The following is an 18713-nucleotide window of genomic DNA, read 5'->3' as shown; positions in this document are numbered from 1 at the left end:
TGCTCATTTTTTAAAAATGAGAATTTATTAGTATAACACTTGTAATCTTGGAGTGGGGAGGATACTGCCTCTGGCTTCACTTCAGCTCACGCCTCTGGCTTCACTTCAGCTCACCCCTCTGACCTGCCTCAAACCAAGAATTCTACCTGGCCTGCAAGCCCCATTGTTTCTGCATTCAATGGGTGTACTGGTTCTTTCTCACCAAGGGCCATATCTCAGCCACATAATTGGGCCTAGCATTCCTTATCCCTCTCCTTATCAGAGAGGTTTCCTCAGTCTTCCAAGACACAGACCTGTGATTCCCCAGGCTGTCTGAGATGTGAAAGTTCTGTGGTTCAACCTGAGGCTACCTCTGAACCTAGCTAGCCCCAGGACTTTCTGCCTTCAGTTCCTGTGGAGCTAGCCTGGAGATATTTACACTAACAACTGATTTTTTGGTCCTACATCTTTGGGTCTTCTCAGGTTCGCCTAGGATGGCCTCTGTTCTGCCCCAAATCTTATTTGTTTCTCACCTGTTTGTGTTCACCCTGAGGTACAATTTTGTTTTGTTTGTGGGAGAAATCTGAAGAGTTTGAAATAATCTAACATTCTATCAACTTCCCAGAAACAGTTCCCAAAGTGATATTCTTAAAAGTACAATTTTAACCATACCATTCCCTTGAGCAAAAAGTTCCAGTGGATTCCTTTTGCTTCTAGGATAAAATAGAAATTTCTCTGTTTGGCATTTAAAGTCCTTCATAACAGGGCTCCATTTTACCTTTTCTTATGAAAATTTAAAAAATTAAATATTATTCCCTTTCATATACTTGCTGATTCAGCCAAACTGATCTTGCTGTTCCTCGTACATGACATTCCAGCTCTCATCCTCTCTGTTTTTGCACTGACTGTCCCCCAACGCTTCTTTCTCACCTCTGTCTCTTAGAATATACAGCTTTCTTCAAAGGTCAGCTTAAGTTTCTCCTTGTACATGAGACCTTTCTGATTTCCTTTGCTTTCCTTCCCCAATACATACCATTCTGTCAGTGCTTCTTAGGTACTTGTATTTATTTTGTACGTATTTGTATATGTGTATATGTATATGTATACGTATCATGTCCCCTAATGAAATGTTAGTTCCATGAAGGCAGAGACTGTTTCAATTTTTATCTTTCTGTTCCCAGCTCTTATAATATTTGGCATATAGTCAGCACTTAATAAATTATTGTTGATGATTGATTAATTATTGCTGGATTGTTTGTAGGCTCAGAGTTAAAAGAAGAAAAGAGAAAGAATTTTATTTTATCTGTGAAAGTGACATTATCAGTTATGCTTCCTTTCTTCTTCCCAGGTACGTCTAATGCTAGTCCTTGCTCCTGTGATGTGTATTCTCTCTGGCATTGGGGTTTCCCAGGTCCTCTCCACCTACATGAAAAACTTAGACATTAGTCGTCCAGACAAGAAGAGTAAGAAACAACAGGACTCTACCTATCCTATCAAAAATGAGGTGAGCAAAGGGTAAAGCATATTGGGGATGATTGATTAGATAGGGTTTCTAGGTAACATAGAGCTATCTTATCAGTGGTACAATTGCTAGTTTTAAGGAATCAGAGGAAAACAATGTAATTGATACATTCCGTTCTTTACCAACAGTCTGTCTGCTTCTAAGTGTATTATAAAATCCTATATAATTTGGTTTCTTATTGTTATTAAAGTATTATATAAATCTAGTTTCTATCATTTTTATCACAACTAGGATTAAGGAATGGTTGCTTCTATTTATGCCTTCCATATTTATGGTAGATGGAATTTGTTTAAAGTTTTTTAAATGTTTTTATTGTTATTTTTTAAATGACCTAAATTTTCCAGTATATCCTTCCCCTTTTTCCTTGTGAGTCATCCTTTATAACAGAATAAGAAATGGGAAAAAAAAATTTAAAAATCAGCTATCATGGAGCAGCTAGGTGCACAATGGTTAGAGCACCAGCCCTGAAATCAGGAGGACCTGAGTTCAAATCAGGCTTCAGACACTTAACACTTCCTAGCTGTGTGATCCTAGTCAAATCACTTAACCCCAGTAGTCTCAGCCAAAAAAAAAAAAATAAAAAAAAATCAACTATCACATCATAGAAATTTAACATTATTTGTAATGCCTCATATTTATATGCCCCTCCCTACCTTTGAAAAGAAGGATAGATGCCTTCTCATCTCTTCTTTGGGGATAAGCTTTGTTACTATAATTTCAAATTGTTCAATTTTGATTGTTATCTAGTTATTGATATTTCATTTGAATTGTTATAGTCATTTCCTGATGTGGCTTACTTTAGTTTGCATTAATTCACATATTTTCCCATGCTTTCCCAGTGCAATACAATTCAGTACTTTCATGTAACCATATCTTGTTTAGCTATTCCCCAGTTGATAAGAATCTACTTTTTTCTAGTGCTTTACTACTACAAAAAGGCCTTATAAACACCAAATAATATCAGTACTAAAAAAGTACTTTATTTTTTATCACTCACTTTCCTTATATACCTAGTTGTGTATCTCAGAGTCAAAAAAGATGAACATTTTAGTAATTTTGTACAATTTGAAATTACTTTCCAGAATGATAGAAGCAGTTTATATCACTACCAACATTGAATCTTTTCTCTTGAACATTGATTATAATTGGAATATTCTTATGGTACCATTCATCTCTTTAGAATTTTTTCTCTGTTTTATCCCAAAGAGATACAATTTTGTGGCCTTTGGAATTTTATCCAATTCTTATTTTGGTTCGTTTAGCATACATGATTAAGAAACTAGATACTTTTAAGAACCTAGACAGTTTTTAGGTTAGGCTACTGTAGTAAAGAGCAGAATTTGAAAAATGAGTAATGAGAAATTTGAGGTGATGTTTTTTTAAGAGATTTATTTCTTTTCCAGGTGGCAAGTGGGATGATCTTGGTCATGGCTTTTTTCCTTATCACTTACACTTTCCACTCAACATGGGTCACCAGTGAAGCCTACTCTTCTCCTTCTATTGTGCTTTCTGCACGAGGTGGAGATGGAAGCAGGATCATATTTGATGACTTCAGGGAGGCGTACTATTGGCTTAGACACAACACTCCAGAGGTAAAGATTTGGGGAACTAAAGAGATGGTAAAGTGGGTCATGATGATGAATATAGCAATTCCAGCTAGATTAAGTCCTGTATGAATAAAATCATTGATGCTTAACAATTGGAAGGGATTTTAGATGTTATCCACAGGAATTCTTAATCAGGAATATTTCAATACAATTGGTTCCCTTTACAATTCTATTTATTTTATTTTATGCATTTAGAAATATAATTTTGAGAAGGGCTGTACACTTCAAAGGACTGCTAAAGGGGTCTGTGACACATAAAAGGTGTAATTGGCCCATGATCTGGACCAATTGTTAATATTGTGGATGAAAAAAAAAATAAGTTATGAGATCTTGGTCATACTGTGAGATAATCCTATAAAATAAGTTTTGTTTCTTCCACACACCTGCCCTTCCACTAACATTCTTATTCTCCAGGGTCTCTTCCATACTAAATATCTCCAGTTCTTCAAGTTTTCTTTCTTTCTTTCTTTTTTAATAACTTGTTTTCTCACAATCGTATTTTTTCCATTCAGTTGCCATATTCTAATTTGAACATGTAAGTCCTATGTAGGTGAAAGTAGCAGTTGTTATTTGTGGTCCTTGACTTTTATCTCTGTGGGTTTTTACCTTTTGGAGTGCAAGATTGTATTTTATTATTAATTTTGTGTATTCTCAGCATTTAGCACAGTGCCTAGCTTTACCTAAACACTTGGTAAATGTTTAATTTCCATATTCTTCATTGTGTCAAACATTCAATCCCTGGCTTTTAACTGTGCTTGGTTTTCTTTGTAACAGTGCTGCCATTGTCATGAGTGTTTATTTAATAAATTACTTCCCTGTCATCTCTTGCAGAAAATGAGTTTGGGTGTAGTTTTGTAAGAGAGAGGATGTTATATACTGTTATGTGAATAGTTACATGAAAATGCTGAGTTAATTGTCCAAGATTATTGAATAACCTTTTACTTATATGTCCTCTTTTAACTTCCCTACATACTTGACAGCATATGTGAAAACAGTAATCTAGAATTTCTAATCTTCCATTCCTGACTTTTCAGGATGCAAAGATCATGTCATGGTGGGATTATGGCTACCAGATCACAGCTATGGCAAACAGGACAATCCTAGTGGATAACAATACCTGGAACAATACTCACATTTCTCGAGTTGGACAGGTAGGTTGAAGGACTCTTCACACATTGTAAGTACGAATCCTAGTAGGAAATACTTCTTTTTAGAGGGAACAATAAGACCTTGATCTGAAACTGGTGTGCTCTTTATTTTTCTAGGCTATGGCATCCACAGAAGAGAAGGCCTATGAGATCATGAGGGAGCTTGATGTCAGCTATGTTCTAGTCATATTTGGAGGCCTCACTGGGTATTCTTCTGATGGTAATGCTCCTGATTTTCTTCTGTGTGGTTTAAGATTTTTATGTTGAAACTAGCTATGTAATTGTTATAGCTCCATACTTCCAAATTACTCAGATGCCTTATGGGAGTGGAATAAATGATTAGTTTTGTGTACTCTAAACAACAAACTCTATTCTTGATCATAGATTTTTGCTATCTTAAAGGGAGTTATGCCTTTTTCCATGGGTAACAACTGGTATATATATTTATATATTCCTTGTATTTTATGTCATAGATTATATACCCTCTGGGATTATCCTGTTTTATTTAGGATTTACTTATGATTACACATTATCATACTATGTGCTGTTTTCTTAAGATTGTTCACATTATTGGTCATCTCTGCTTCCTCTTAACATATTACACTGACAAAGAACACAGGATCAGATTTAGTGCCAGGTTGAGTCTTAGGGATCAACTATTTGGTCTCCAGGTTTTATATTAGGTATGACTATTCAGTAATGAGATTTTGTGTGAAGTATGTAGAAGTGGGGGAAAGAACATCATAGCATGAATATTGCAAATTTATAGCAGCAGTACTTAAGATTTTTCAGTAAATCATAACTGGGCTTTTCTTTCCAAATAGAAATACATGTTTTTATGTCTTTAAAAGGAGTATCTTATTTAGTACAAAACATAAAAACATCTGTAAATAAGATACTGAATACAGTAAAAGAAGCCGTGGAGATCAAAGGTACAGACCAAGTGCAAATGACTCACATAAAAAGTTTAGAAAAGCTGAGGAAAATGTGTTGCTACATGAAGCAATCATTCTTATAGGACTTATAAGAATATCAAAAAAGGTGAAAGGTGTGGTTTTCAAATAAATGATTAACAGTGAGAATAATGGCTACAAAATTATCTTTAGTTAAAGAAACAGACTTTTGCAAGAATATTTCTGCAGGTTATTCTGTATATTTGGATTGATGAACAGAAACAATGAACTAATCTTTCAAAGGGAAGTTTGATATAATAATAATAATAATAACTGATGATAAAATATAATATTGTATTACAACCTAAAAGTAGTATCAAAGACTGCTGTGGAAAATCCCAACATCCATTGGATTCAGGAAGTGTCCAGGTCAGAATCCTAGGAGATGACATCACAGTTTTGTTTGTTTAATTTTGCTAGCATTACTCAGGCAGATTTTGCCTTTTGTAGCCAGTTAAATTTATTATGTAGACATTACAAAGATTTGAATGAGTCTGGGGGAATGTTTAAAAAAAAAAAAAAAACTTAAAGGATTTTTCATAATAACAGTACTCCAGCTTGGTGTCTGTTCTGTGAAAGTTTTTGTCCAAATGGATTTTTATTTCATTTGACTACCTGTCTTATTCATCAGATTCAACATTATATGATTTTTTTATTGTCTTGAAAAAAATCAGAGGTCAGGTAGGTGACACAGTAGAGAGAGCACCAGCTCTGAACTCAGTAGGATCTGCGTTCACATACACTTCCTCGCTGTGTCCTGGGCAAGCCACTTAACCTCAATTGCCTTAGCCAAAAAAAAGAAAGAAAGAAAGAAAATCAAATTCACTCTTGTGACTAAGATTTAGTCTCACTGAAGTTCTTCAGAGAGGTCATAATCTCTGTAGACACTCTAAACATAAAGAAGTTCCAGAGATATTTTGACTATTTGTACGTTATTGGAATAAATGTGTATCATCCCAAGAAGACTTCTTTTTAAAGGAAATAATAATCATTCAAGTGTTTAAATCCTGATGGGTTTTATAATGTTTATTATGATACTAGTTTCTTTTTTTTTTTTAATTAATTTTATAATTTTTTTGACAGTACATATGCATAGGTAATTTTTTTTTTTTTTTTTTACAACATTATCTCTTGTATTCATTTTTCCAAATTTTCTCTTCTCTCCCTCTACTCCCTCCCCTAGATGACAGGCAATCCTATACATATTAAATGTGTTGCAGATACTAGGTTTCTTAAATATTCTTAGTTTTAGTCCCTATCAGTGTCTGTCATGAAAAATAGTGAAATTGTGCAAGCTATATTCTCCCTCAGTTTAGTTCATTTCCTATTAAATAAATATTTTCTAGCTGACCTACAGGTTACAAGACAAAATAAAAATGTGATCAGAGTCTAGATTCTCTGAGCAATGTGAGGTAATGTAATATATCACACATTTCACACTTTTCCTATTTTGTAGAATACCGAAAGATTCATTTTTGAGTAGTGGACTATCTTCTATATTGCCCCTGATCCTGTACACCTTTCCATCTCTAAATAATCTCAGGCTGCTACAATTCTGCATTGTACATTCTGCTACCAGACAGGAAGTCACAATTCCAGTTTCTGTGGAGAATTGGTCTAATGACCTAAAGAGTGGGATTCAGGACTCTGGAATTCTATATTTAGTTTTGCTGCTAACTGACTTTAGGAACTGTATGAACACATGGATTTTTTTACTTTTTTGTATCATTATCTTGTATCTTAGTTTTTCCATCTGTTAGATAGAGATGATAATGTAGACTTGAATGATATATTGACTAATTAAAAGCATGTGCATGGTAAATAACACAATTTCTTTAATGTGCCAGTAGAGCATTTTCAAACTAACCATCTAGCTAAAGTTCTTTTGTCTTAACTCTTCAAATATATGTTTGGTGTTTTTCGGTGAAAGGGGCAACATTGAGAGTAACAAAAGTGGCCACATTTGATTAGTAGCATAGGGTAAGAAGTTGGGAATGGTTTTTAATGTATCAATAGTCATTATACATGTATATTTATGAATCCAGTTCCAGGTTTTGTGGCTGATAAGACAAAGATGGACTTATCCTATTGCCTGTTCTGTACCTCCTGTGGGGCTTATATAGTTACATTTTCCCCAGCTTAAAACCATTATAAATTTTTCCTCAATGCCAGTTTAAAGATGTTATGTTTGTAATTTATTGCCTCAAATGCTGTGGAGGAGGTCTTATGATAGAATGCTAAACAAAATATTTTATCTCTCCCTCCCCTCTTCTACCACTTGGAATATTGTTAGAATTAGATACTTCTCCCATGGAAGAAAAACTTTTTGATTTCAAGAGGAAATTTCCTTGAAAATAGTGACATTTGTGAGAATATGTTTGACCTCAGTGTGAAAAAATTGATTTCCTTTTGTTTCATAGACATTAACAAGTTTCTATGGATGGTCCGAATTGGGGGAAGTACAGACACAGGCAAGCACATCAAAGAGCATGACTACTATACCCCAACTGGAGAGTTCCGTGTTGACCGGGAAGGTTCCCCAGTGCTGCTCAACTGCCTCATGTACAAGATGTGTTACTATCGCTTTGGACAGGTCTACACAGAAGCCAGTAAGTGAAGGACAGTGTGGTAAAGATCCGAATGAGATGGGCTGGAGTAGAACAAGGGCCCTAACTTCTCAAGCCTGCTACTTTGAGGGAAATCTTCTTTAGCCATAAAGCCATCTCTTGACTTTGCATATCTTAGTGCTTTGCCAGCAAAAAGTTCTCCAATGGTGTGACATTGAGACCTGAAATCTGAAATCACTTCTTTGATTTGAGGGAACCTATGTGCTAAAAATGTCATTTAGACCTCTTCCTAAGTTTTTCATGAGCTTTTTTGTAATGTTTGCATGTTTTTTCTCCCTAGTCAGTTGGATCTTTCATCATCTTCATAATTCTTCAAGGGGGTTGAAGACCAGTCTGTTCTGTATTTTTGAGAAAAGTTGAGCTCAACATTCTGCTAGGCATCCTTTTATAGAGTGAATGTTTTATGTAATATCTCCTTCTTTATCACAACTTTACTAACATACCCTCTAGTAAATATGTTCAGATGCAGATAATAGTGCATGTCTCTTTCTGCTCTCTTCCTAGAGCGTCCACCAGGATATGACAGAGTAAGAAATGCTGAGATTGGTAACAAAGATTTTGAGCTTGATGTCCTAGAAGAAGCATACACCACAGAGCATTGGCTGGTCAGGATATACAAGGTGAGTGTATGCTGCTGTGCTGTAGTTTGGGGAAAAACACTTGAATTACCTTTAAGTTTAAAAGACTTGAGATTGAATTCCTGGCACCAGTGTTTTCTGCTTATGTGATTTCGGGCCAGTTGACTTAAGCTTTTTTTCTTTTTTTTGGTGAGGCATTTGGGGTTAAGTGATTTGCCTAGGGTCATACAACTAGTAAGTGTTAAATGTCTGAAACTGGATTTGAAATCAAGTCCTCCTGACTTCAGAGCCAGTGTTCTTTCCTCTGTGCCATCTAGTTGCCTGTTCTTAAACTTATTTTTTAGACTTTACTTTCCTCATCTGTAAAATGAGAAAGTTGGACTATATCATCTCTAATTCTTTTCTAGTTCCTTATTCTGAATTTTGTATTTTCTTGGTCAGTACTAATTTCTGTGTTTCTTTGAATTAATCCTTTGATTTTCTCATTTAGGAAAATTTCCATAAGTAACTCAGCAAAATTTATAACTGAATCAGAATGTGTGTGTGTATTATTTACACATTTGTGTATATAATTTTGTTTTGGATTTGAATAGAAAGAATATGTGCTTTAAGGATTATTAGCTCTGAGCAAAATAAAATTTTTGCTTGATATCAAAGTCACATTGGCCATCAACATGCAACTCACTTTACTTTTGGGCAAACCTCTCAGTACTAAAAGGGGAACTTGTTTCCTGATTTTTTTTACAAATTCAATATTATTTTATTTTCAGCTTCATATGTTTAATTAAACAAAACAATTTCAATAGTGATATCCAAAAAAATGCCTCAATCTGCTGAGTTCTTAGCATGTTTTACTGTGATTCTTTTAGAATTATGATTGATTGTATTGATGAGAGTTTTTTAGTCTTTTAAAGTTATTTGTCTTTATGGTATTGTTATTGGATAAATTATTTTCCTGGTTCTGCTTACTTTATATTAGTTCATTCAGGTCTTCCCAGGTTTTCTGAAAATGTCCCTTTCACCATTTCTTAGAGCACAATAGCCATTTCTCGATTGATGTGGACATTTTCTGTTTTGAGTTCTCCAGCTACCACAAAGAAATTTGCTAGAAATATTTTTGAAGACGTGGATCTTTTTACTCTTTCTTTGGTTGCTTTGGGGCATAGTCCTAATAGTTCCACATTTCTTCCCAAAATGATTGAACCAATTCACAACTCTCTAAATAGGCCTGCTAGCATTTGTCATTTTCCTCTTTTTTTTTAAAGTCAGTTTTGCCAATTTGATGTATGTAAGATGGTACCTCAGATTTGCTTTAATTTTCATTTCTCTAATTAGTGATTTAGAACTCTTTTTTTGGGAGGGCTATGATAGCTTGGATTTCTTCTTCTATTGATAATCCTTTAGGATTTTGTTTATACAAAAACTTTTTAGTTTTATGTAATCACAATTGTCTTTTTCCCCCACTGTGAACCTCTTGATAGCTTTCTTAATCATGAACTCTTCCCTTATCACAGATTTATTATGCATAGATAATTTCTTCCATTCTTCTCTATTTTGTTTATATGTCACCTTTTAAATCTATATCGTTTGAAGTTTATCTTGGTGTATATGGTATGATATGTTAATGGTCTAGTTTGTGTTAGACAATTTTCTAGTTTTCTTAACAGATTTTGTTGAATAACAATGTTTTCTGATTTTAAGGGGTCTTGCAAAGGGCTAAATAGCAAATTTGTCTTGCAGGTAAAGGACCTGGACAATAGAGGATTGTCAAGGACATAATCATCATCTTCACCTCCAATATGCATCGCACTGAATTCGTCTTCACCTAGAATGCCACAGACGTTGTTTTTATATGCAGTTTGTAAGAACAGGGCAGAATGGGATTGGAATTGCCTGGAAGTTTTGCCCAGAGCAATATAGGCCGGGCCAGGTGGAATGATTTTTATAATTATAAGCAGGTTACCAAATGAAATGTCATGGCTTTACCATGGTCAATTAAAGGGGGAAGAAAAATTTTTAAATGTGTCTTATTTTATTTGACTTAATATGACTGACACATAGCAAGCAGATGTTCTCATTGCTTTGAAATAAGGGAAGATGTTAGGCCTGGTATTTGCACAAAGATCCCTCTCCTAAATAAATTGAGGGTAAAGCCATCGCCTTCTCTCTCAAGTCAGCCAAACTGCCAACGACTGGATGAGGTGCTTCACAGGATCCAAGAGTTGGAAGAGACCTCAGAGGCCATCTAGTCCAAAATGTGTACATGTACAGAAATTCCCTCTTTAAATCCCCAGCAAGTAATCATCTAATCTTCCTTCACTTGAAGGCCTAATTAGTAAAGGGAAACAAACTACCTCCTAAGGCAGTATTTTGGCTACTCTACTTTTGGCTAGCTCTAATTGTAAGGAAGTTTTTCTTCACTTTGAGCCTAAATTGGCTTTTCTGTAACCCATTCTTTTACATTTTGTTCTCTAGGGCCAAGAAAAATAATTCTAATCCCTCTTCTATATTACAGGACTTCAAGTTTTTGAAGTGAACCATGTTTCTTCTAAATCATTTGTTCTCCAAGTTAAACATCCCCAGTTCCTTCAATTGATCCTGTAATAGGTATTCAGAATCTTGGTTCTCTGCTTTTGGACATTCTCCAGCTGGATTTCAAAGTCCTTAAATGTTGTCCAGAATTGAGCATAATGTTATGGTTCTAATGTGAATAAGTCAGAATTCAGCAAGACTCTTGACTTTCCAGTTCTGGATATTTTGTTATAATGCAACATGAGGTCAGATTAGCTTTTGTGGCTGCCTTGTCACAATGTTGACTCATATTGAGTTTATCCCTAGATCTTTTGCACACAAATTTGTGGCTAGCCTTGTCCCTCATGGCCTGTTTTGTGAAGGTGATTTTTTTTTTAACCTCAAGTTTAATACTTTAGTTTTATATCTAATGAATTTCATTTTATTTGGTTCAGTCGGTCATTCTCACCTATTGAGATCTTTTCCTATCCTGAATCTCTTATCCATTAGCTGTTCCTATTAGCTTTGTGTCATTTGTGAATTTGCCATCTCTACCTTCATTTAAGTCATGGAGAAAAAAGCTAACAAGATAAGGCAATGAAAAAGTCCTTGAAACATTCCACTAGAGAACTCTCTCTAAGGTGACAAAAAACTATCAAGGAAAATTTTGGAGTCAAGTGATTTCAGCCAGTTTTGAATTTATATATTACATCATTGTCTTGTTTATATTTCTTCATCTCATTTAGAAAGAGAGCACATGAAACTTTTAACTGCTGAAATCTGAATAGATAATATATTATAACAGTCCCTTATTCATCAATCTAGTAATTCTGTTGGAAATGGAAATATGCTTAGCCTGGCATGATTTGTTGTCAATGAAGCCAGCCTGGATTTTGGTGATTATTGATTACTTTTTATCATTTAAAAAAAAATTATTGATATTTTTGGAAGTTGTCAGAGTTAAGTGACTTGTGCCAGGGTTATATAGGTAGTAAGTCTCTGAAGCTGGATTTAAATTTAGGTCTCCCTGACTCTGGGATCAGTACACTCTCCACTGTGCTACCTACCTGTCTCTATTGTTTCCTTTTTAAAACTTTCACATTTGCACCTTTAATGTATTCTAGACTTTTGAAGTCGTTTCCAAGTCTACATTGCAGAATGCATCCTCTATTTTCTCAACGCATGTAAGCACTTCTGTTATTCATTGAAAGATCACTGACAAATTCAACCATTTAATCCAGCATTTCTTTCAGCATTCTGCAGTATAATTTGTTTGTGCCTAATAACCTGAACTCTTTGAAAATAACTGAATTCTTTCTCATTTTCTTATTTATTTTGGGATTCAACTTTCTTTTCAACTATTTTTGGTTAACTTCACAATCAATTTAAATATTTAAAAATATCACTGATAGAGAAAATAGGGAACAAAGTAAGAGTTAAATAATTCTACCTTTTGCCATCCTAATTGCCATTGCCTAATTCACCTCAAATATTATTCCTCTCCCTTCTTTGATCATCTTCATGAATGTATTTAAAATGTAGTTTTTTAAAAAAACATGTATTTGTTGCTCTTAACATTCATTGCCAACTTAAGCTCATTTTGAACTCTATTGTTCTTGACACTATTTTTACTGGATTTTTCATTCTCTAGAGTTTCCTGGTCTGAACTTGCTTATAAAATTTTAGGCCATGGGATCCTCCCTTTTCTTTCTTTGAATCCTCTGAAATCTCTTGCCATACATGTCATACCATACCCAATTATCTTCTCTGTCTCAGATTCTAAGTATCTAGACTTCTCCTTCCCTTCCTTCCTCTTTACACTTCATAGTTTCTGCATCAGCAATTAGTTTTTTCTTGTTGAGCAAAATGAGGTTTATGATAGAATATCCCATGTTAATTTCTCTAGCACCTTTTCAAAGAAGGGAATTATTATTAAAGCAAATCAAGTCTTTACTAACTATGCTGCTTTTGGTGTAAAACTGGAGCAGAAGTCCAGATAACTTCTATCACTCTATTATGCCTTAGTGGGACTTGTGATCTTTTCCCTAAATTTGCCTTCTACTTCCATCTTTTTTCAGGTGGCAACTTAATACAGTCTCATGAAAAATATCATTTCTGTTTTTCTTTGCATTGATCTTCATTCAAATGTTCTCCACATTCAAATCTCTCTGCTTTTGTTCCTAGATTTCCTATACAGCTACTCCAGGCCTACTTTTTATCTACTTTCTTCATTAAGATTAAGATATACCCTTTTAGTTGTGTTTTAGTCTTGTATTCTATTACATCACGTCTCAGTAATATCTGGATGTCAAATTTGCTTTGCATTATAATCTCTCATTCTGCTTGTTAATTCTGTGTATTTGTATATAGAGATTTGAAGTTATGAGTTTTATGACTGACTTTTCTAGGGATTTATCTACTCCAAATTACTTGATGCTTCTAACATTGTTTTTAGATTTTAGCTATTTGATATATAAATAGTTTTCTCTTTCTTTTTTATTTCTTTCAGTATCAAACTCTGTTGGTCAGAATTTCAAAATTCTAGGCAAATAAGCTTTTACCAGCTTCCATTTGTTAGATCTATTTCATTCCAAGAGCCCCCATATCCTCTTTTTTTTTTTTTTAAGTCATGATCCATAATCCTGTTCTTGGGTACTTAACTAACTGTTCACTTCCTAAATAATCTTTTCTTTTACAAGGCTTTTTTTTTTTTTTTAACCTCAAGGAGCAAAAGGAATGAAAAAGATTACATTTGTCCCTTCAATTTTTCACCCAGTGCTTAAATGCATAGTATTATTTCCTAGTTTATACCTTGCTATATAAATCCTCATTTCATGCTAATCGCCAGAAATAAGTGGTTGTCTTCTGCTTTGAGGAGTCATAAATTCTTGATCTCATCCAATATATGCCTTCCAGAAGAAGTATATCCCTCTATTGTTAATGTCAAGTCAGCAAATTGATACTTCTTAGTAGGGGATTACCAGCTGCCACAACTTATGCATCTGTGGATTCATACCATTATTCCTTGGGAGTGCACACAACTGCTTCATCCTCAGAGTCCTGCTTCTCTCCTATTCCTTTCACTCATCACCTGGAGAAGTCTCAAACTTCACTTAGTGCTTCCTGTGCTCTTACATTTCAAGTTGTTCTACTTTTCCTACTTCTGACCCACTCAGAATTTCTTTGTTCAAATTTTTTTTCTATTTTGTAATAAAATGGAATGTTTTTTAATTAATGTTTTTTGTTTTTATATTACATTCATTTCTGAATGTATCCCTTCATCTTCCACATTCAGCAAACCAGTTCTTAAAAAAAAAAAAAAAAGAAAGAAAAGAAAAAGAAATCATGTTATTTTCTTTATGTCCTAGAGATTGGAAAGATGTTTTCTTTGGCCCTTTTACTTTCTCTTGAAGCAGCTATGTAGTTCAGTGAATGGAGTGCTGGTCCTGGAGTCAGATAGATGAGTTCAGATCTGATCTTAGATAATTAGCTATGTGACCCTGTCATGTAACCTCTGTTTGCCTCAGTTTCCTCAACTCTAAAATGGAGATAATAATAGCACTTCCCAGGGTTGTGAAGATCAATTGAGATATTTGTAGAGTGTTTAGTATGGTGCCTGGCACATAATAGGTGCTACATAAATGCTAGCTATTATTGTCATCATTACCAACAGTAGAGAGATCTGTGCAGATCTGTGCATATAAACATTGTATATTTGTACAGTTTACTATAAAATTTACTCTGCCCCATATGTCTTTTGGAAACAAGGTCCATAGTTCTGTTACTTTTGTTGGTAATTCTTGTGGCAAAGTGCTATTGCAAACTGTTGACAATGTTGTGAATCTATTAAGTAGTCAGTTACATTAAAACAATTCACAAACTTACTTAATATCTATTTCCTATGTGCAGAGCCCCAGTATTACAGATGGAAGTGAAAAGAGAAGAGCATCTCTCTTTTCCATAGGATTAGGGAAGAACCTTTAAGTGGTTAGAAATACTTCACTTAAATTTGCCTTGAGTCAATGCTTAGAGGCTTTTTGATCCTATTTAAGCATGGAGGGCAATCATGGTTTTAAACCATTAATTTTTGTGACACAATAAAGACAATAAATTTATTATTCTTAAAATGAATTCCTCTGAAACATTTTCAGTTCATGAAACTCTTGACCTGAGTACCCTACAAAATCACTCTATCCAGAAGCTAATACAGTGATACTTCACCTATTTGTTCCTGGACTATATGACATTTTTACTTATTTGAAACTAGCCCAAGAATTAGGAAGTATCCCGAAAAAGGACCCTGTCTCTCCAGAATGTTAAAAATCCCATAAACTTAAGTATCATGAATTTTAAATACAGGAAAACCCCTAGCTCAGAATCTATACTTTCTTTATACATAATTGTAATGCAAAAGGTTCTGAAGGGAGGAGAGTAGTGTAGCGGCAAGCATTGGATATGGCCTGGACATGGCCAGAGGAAGTTCTAGAAAGAATACTCATAGCTCTGTTATTTTTGAGGGTGCTATTCCTTCCAACAAAGCTGATTGAAATCCATGCTATCTTGTACTACACTTGTATGTCCTCCCTTAAGTTTGCCTCAGGGGACTTACCCAACATGATGATACTTTGCAATTTTTTTCCTGACATCATGGATTTATGGATCATACAACTATCTGTTAGTTATTTTACTCTCCATGTGACCAACCCATCTTTTTAGATCATACATACATTTCTTTGATGATAACCTTTATTATAATTCAATTTTTTTAGTCTTATATCCATAACTCCTGCTGCTCACCTCAGCAGGGGTCAACTGGCTCTTACTCACCAGATCTTCCGATGTCATGGCTTCAATTAGAGATAGACCTCAAGGCCCCCCCACAGAACACCGGACTCATATGAATATGCGGCAACAAGTCTTTATTTTGTTACTTCACTACATAGAGTTCCCTCTCTAAGTTCCTCTAGAATCCTAAAGAATTCCCTCCCCTTTCTGCAACGCCTTTTTCTATTATCTCCTGGTCATGTGTCAGAGAGTGCCAGAGCCAGGTGCATAAGCAATCAAGAGTAAGGAGGGCTTCCACCTCATTGTATGAGGTTTAATCAATGCTGTCAATGCCCTATTTTGGACTCAGGCAGAATAAGCCTCTTACTCTGCTCTTCAGATTTGCCCTTTACTGTAACATCATGTATTATATCATCTTCACACATTCTTCATTGTCCTCTAATTGCTACTCATTTTTAATTTCAAGACTATGGTCTTGAAATACAGTTAGAGTGGTTCCACATCTCAAGACTACAGAAGAATATTGATGTTAAAAAGGAAGGCCTTTCTTTTAAGGAGAAATTCGATAGCATTAAAAGCACAATAGTTTCCCAAATGCAATTAAACCAATTTTCCTCTTCCTAGTCAATTCTGAGTCAATTTCTGCAGTGACTATCAAGTAATGGGTCCTAAAAGACCAGTTCTTATATCTTGAATTACATATGGTATAGACCAGAACTTTTTTCACTCATGACCCTCTCTGGCAAAATGCCAGAGAAATTTTTACAAGATCCAAATATGTAGGTATGTAAAATAGGCAAACAAATGAAACATTTACTGTTAATAAATTATAATTTTGTGATCCTCCCCTCCCAAAACATTGTTATATGACTGCATATGGGGATTGTGATTCAGTTTAAGACGCTTTAGTATAAACAACAAGCATTCTTTATCTACTTGATTTTTCCTGTGTAGATAGGCCAAAGTCTTTTAAATAATTATGGTTCTTGTTTTGGAGGTTATGCAGTATTGTAGCACTTTATATATAATCAGCTACCATGGCATCTGTCAGTCAACAAGAGCATTGTGTTGGATCTTACAGTCTTTAGAAAAACTAGTTTTGTCTTTGATTCTGTACTGATGCACCTCTATTTTAAAAGTTGTTTATTTTTTTGTTTGTTTTTGCAGATGCTAATTTTGAGCACTGCTATATGAGATAATCAAGTGTCTATTGAAATGATGTTTCTTGTGTCCTTTGGGCATATTAAATCAACTCTATGAACTCCTTTATTTGCCTCTTCAAGGAAAATCTGTGATTCATCTTTCCATTTCATCATAACTTCCTTTTATCTCCTAGTTTCATTTATAATCAGAATGTCAGGATTCATATACTTCAGTTCTTCATTTATTGTGTTTACATATTTTTCCCTGGACAAAGATTTCCAATTTAAAGTACCAGCTGGGAACCTGAATTATCACAAGGCCATTGGAACTTCTCCAGAAGCCATTCCACCTCCAGGGTAATACACACTTCTTCCATAGGAAGCCTGGCCCTGCATCCTCCTCACAGAATAAATTTTCTAGACTGTAGGTTGCTATATAAACATGATCTTAATATGTCATTCCCTCAGCTGTTGCTCAGAGTGGCATCGTAGTTTTAGGGAAAGATATGACATGGGTTACTATCAAATGACTGCCATGTTTCATTAGTGACAGTATATCCTTGCAGTTTATATGGATCTTAAATTCATTTGAGAAATGAACAAATTACAACTCAGAATGGTGTGACCATACTTGCCCAGTGTGAGTTAGGGTATTGGACAGACTTCATACTTCTGGATCTGCAATTGTTTAAAACCAGTGTTTTTGGCTATCTTTGGTTGTTTTTATGCTTGTCAGCTCCCTTGTAAGCAGGAATAGGTCCTTGCACATAGTAAGTATCCAGTAAACGTTTGATGAATAAACAAGTATCTTGTAGGCAGACAGTTATTTCTTAGTGTTTTTAAAGAATGTGAAACCAAGAATCATTTCTTACTATTACCTGGTAAAAAATAAATTGAATGAAAAGTAATCTCTACATGTTTCAGTTATACCATATATCACTATCGCCCTTATGATAGAAGGTAGGTTGAAATTGTTTTTTTACTCCTGTCTTATACAAGTAATCAGAAAACATTTTCATTAAGAGAAGAATGCATTCTCTTTTAGGGTTTGAGTTGCTGACTCCTCTTTCTCCTGTTTTTCATCATTTCAGCATGTTTAAAATTGTGTTCTTCACTAAAGGACAGAAACATGATAATAGAAAATTATAATGATTCATTAAGCAAAAATAATATTTACATAAGTACTTAAAGAATTTATTATTCCTTTATGGGAGTTTCCTTTCCAGTGATTGATTGCTACTTTTCCACAACTCATTAAATGGTCTCTCTCTTTTTTTTCTAATCACCCTATTTTTGATTTTATTGAACTGGTACTTTGACTCTGCTATTCCAGGAAAGTTTTATTCTTTTTTTTTTTTTTTTCTGCTGAGGCAATTGGTGTTAAGTGACTTGCCCAGGATCACACAGCTAGGAAGTGTTAAGTACCTGAGATCAGATTTGAACTCAGGTCTTCCTGACTTCAGGGCTGGTGCTCTATCCACTGCACCACCTAGCTGCCCCCCCCCCTTTTAAAAAATTTATTTGTAAAGCTTTTTTATTTTCAAAACATATGTATGGATAATTTATCAACATTGAGCCTTGCATAGCCTTGTGTTTCGGAGTTTCCCCTCTTTACCCCATTATCCCCTAGATGACACTCAATCCAATATATATTAAACATGTTAAAATATATGTTAAATCCAATATGTGAAAACATATTTATTCAATTCTCTTACTGCACTAGAAAAATCAGATCAAAAAGGAAAATAAATGAGTAAGAAAACAAAATGCAAGCGAGAACAACACAAAAAGAGTGAGAATGTTATGTTGTGGTCCACATTCATAGTCCTTTCTCTGGGTGTAGATGGCTCTTTTCATCACA

The 18713-nt window shown here is 34.5% G+C and overlaps 1 protein-coding gene across 2 annotated transcripts in view; it reads left to right on the top strand.

The window, feature by feature from the left end:
- STT3A (STT3 oligosaccharyltransferase complex catalytic subunit A) overlaps window positions 1-10435 on the top strand; it is a 29270-nt gene extending 18835 nt beyond the window's left edge. The window contains exons 12-18 of one of the 2 annotated variants that reach the window (XM_074303881.1): window positions 1328-1483; window positions 2905-3093; window positions 4143-4259; window positions 4374-4476; window positions 7630-7818; window positions 8341-8456; window positions 10155-10435. In XM_074303881.1, coding sequence (XP_074159982.1) covers window positions 1328-1483; window positions 2905-3093; window positions 4143-4259; window positions 4374-4476; window positions 7630-7818; window positions 8341-8456; window positions 10155-10193 — 909 coding nt within the window. In that variant the 3' untranslated portion in view covers window positions 10194-10435. Of the gene's footprint in view, window positions 1-1327; window positions 1484-2904; window positions 3094-4142; window positions 4260-4373; window positions 4499-6250; window positions 6343-7629; window positions 7819-8340; window positions 8457-10154 lie in introns of those variants that run through there. The other variant, XM_074303882.1, reaches the window with a different exon arrangement.
- Window positions 10436-18713: the final 8278 nt, after the last annotated feature.

This window comes from Sminthopsis crassicaudata, chromosome 3, assembly GCF_048593235.1.
Source record: "Sminthopsis crassicaudata isolate SCR6 chromosome 3, ASM4859323v1, whole genome shotgun sequence".
NCBI classification, from domain to species: Eukaryota; Metazoa; Chordata; class Mammalia; order Dasyuromorphia; family Dasyuridae; genus Sminthopsis; species Sminthopsis crassicaudata.
Note: the sequence above shows the minus strand (reverse complement) of the source record. Positions and strands in the feature narration are given on the sequence as shown.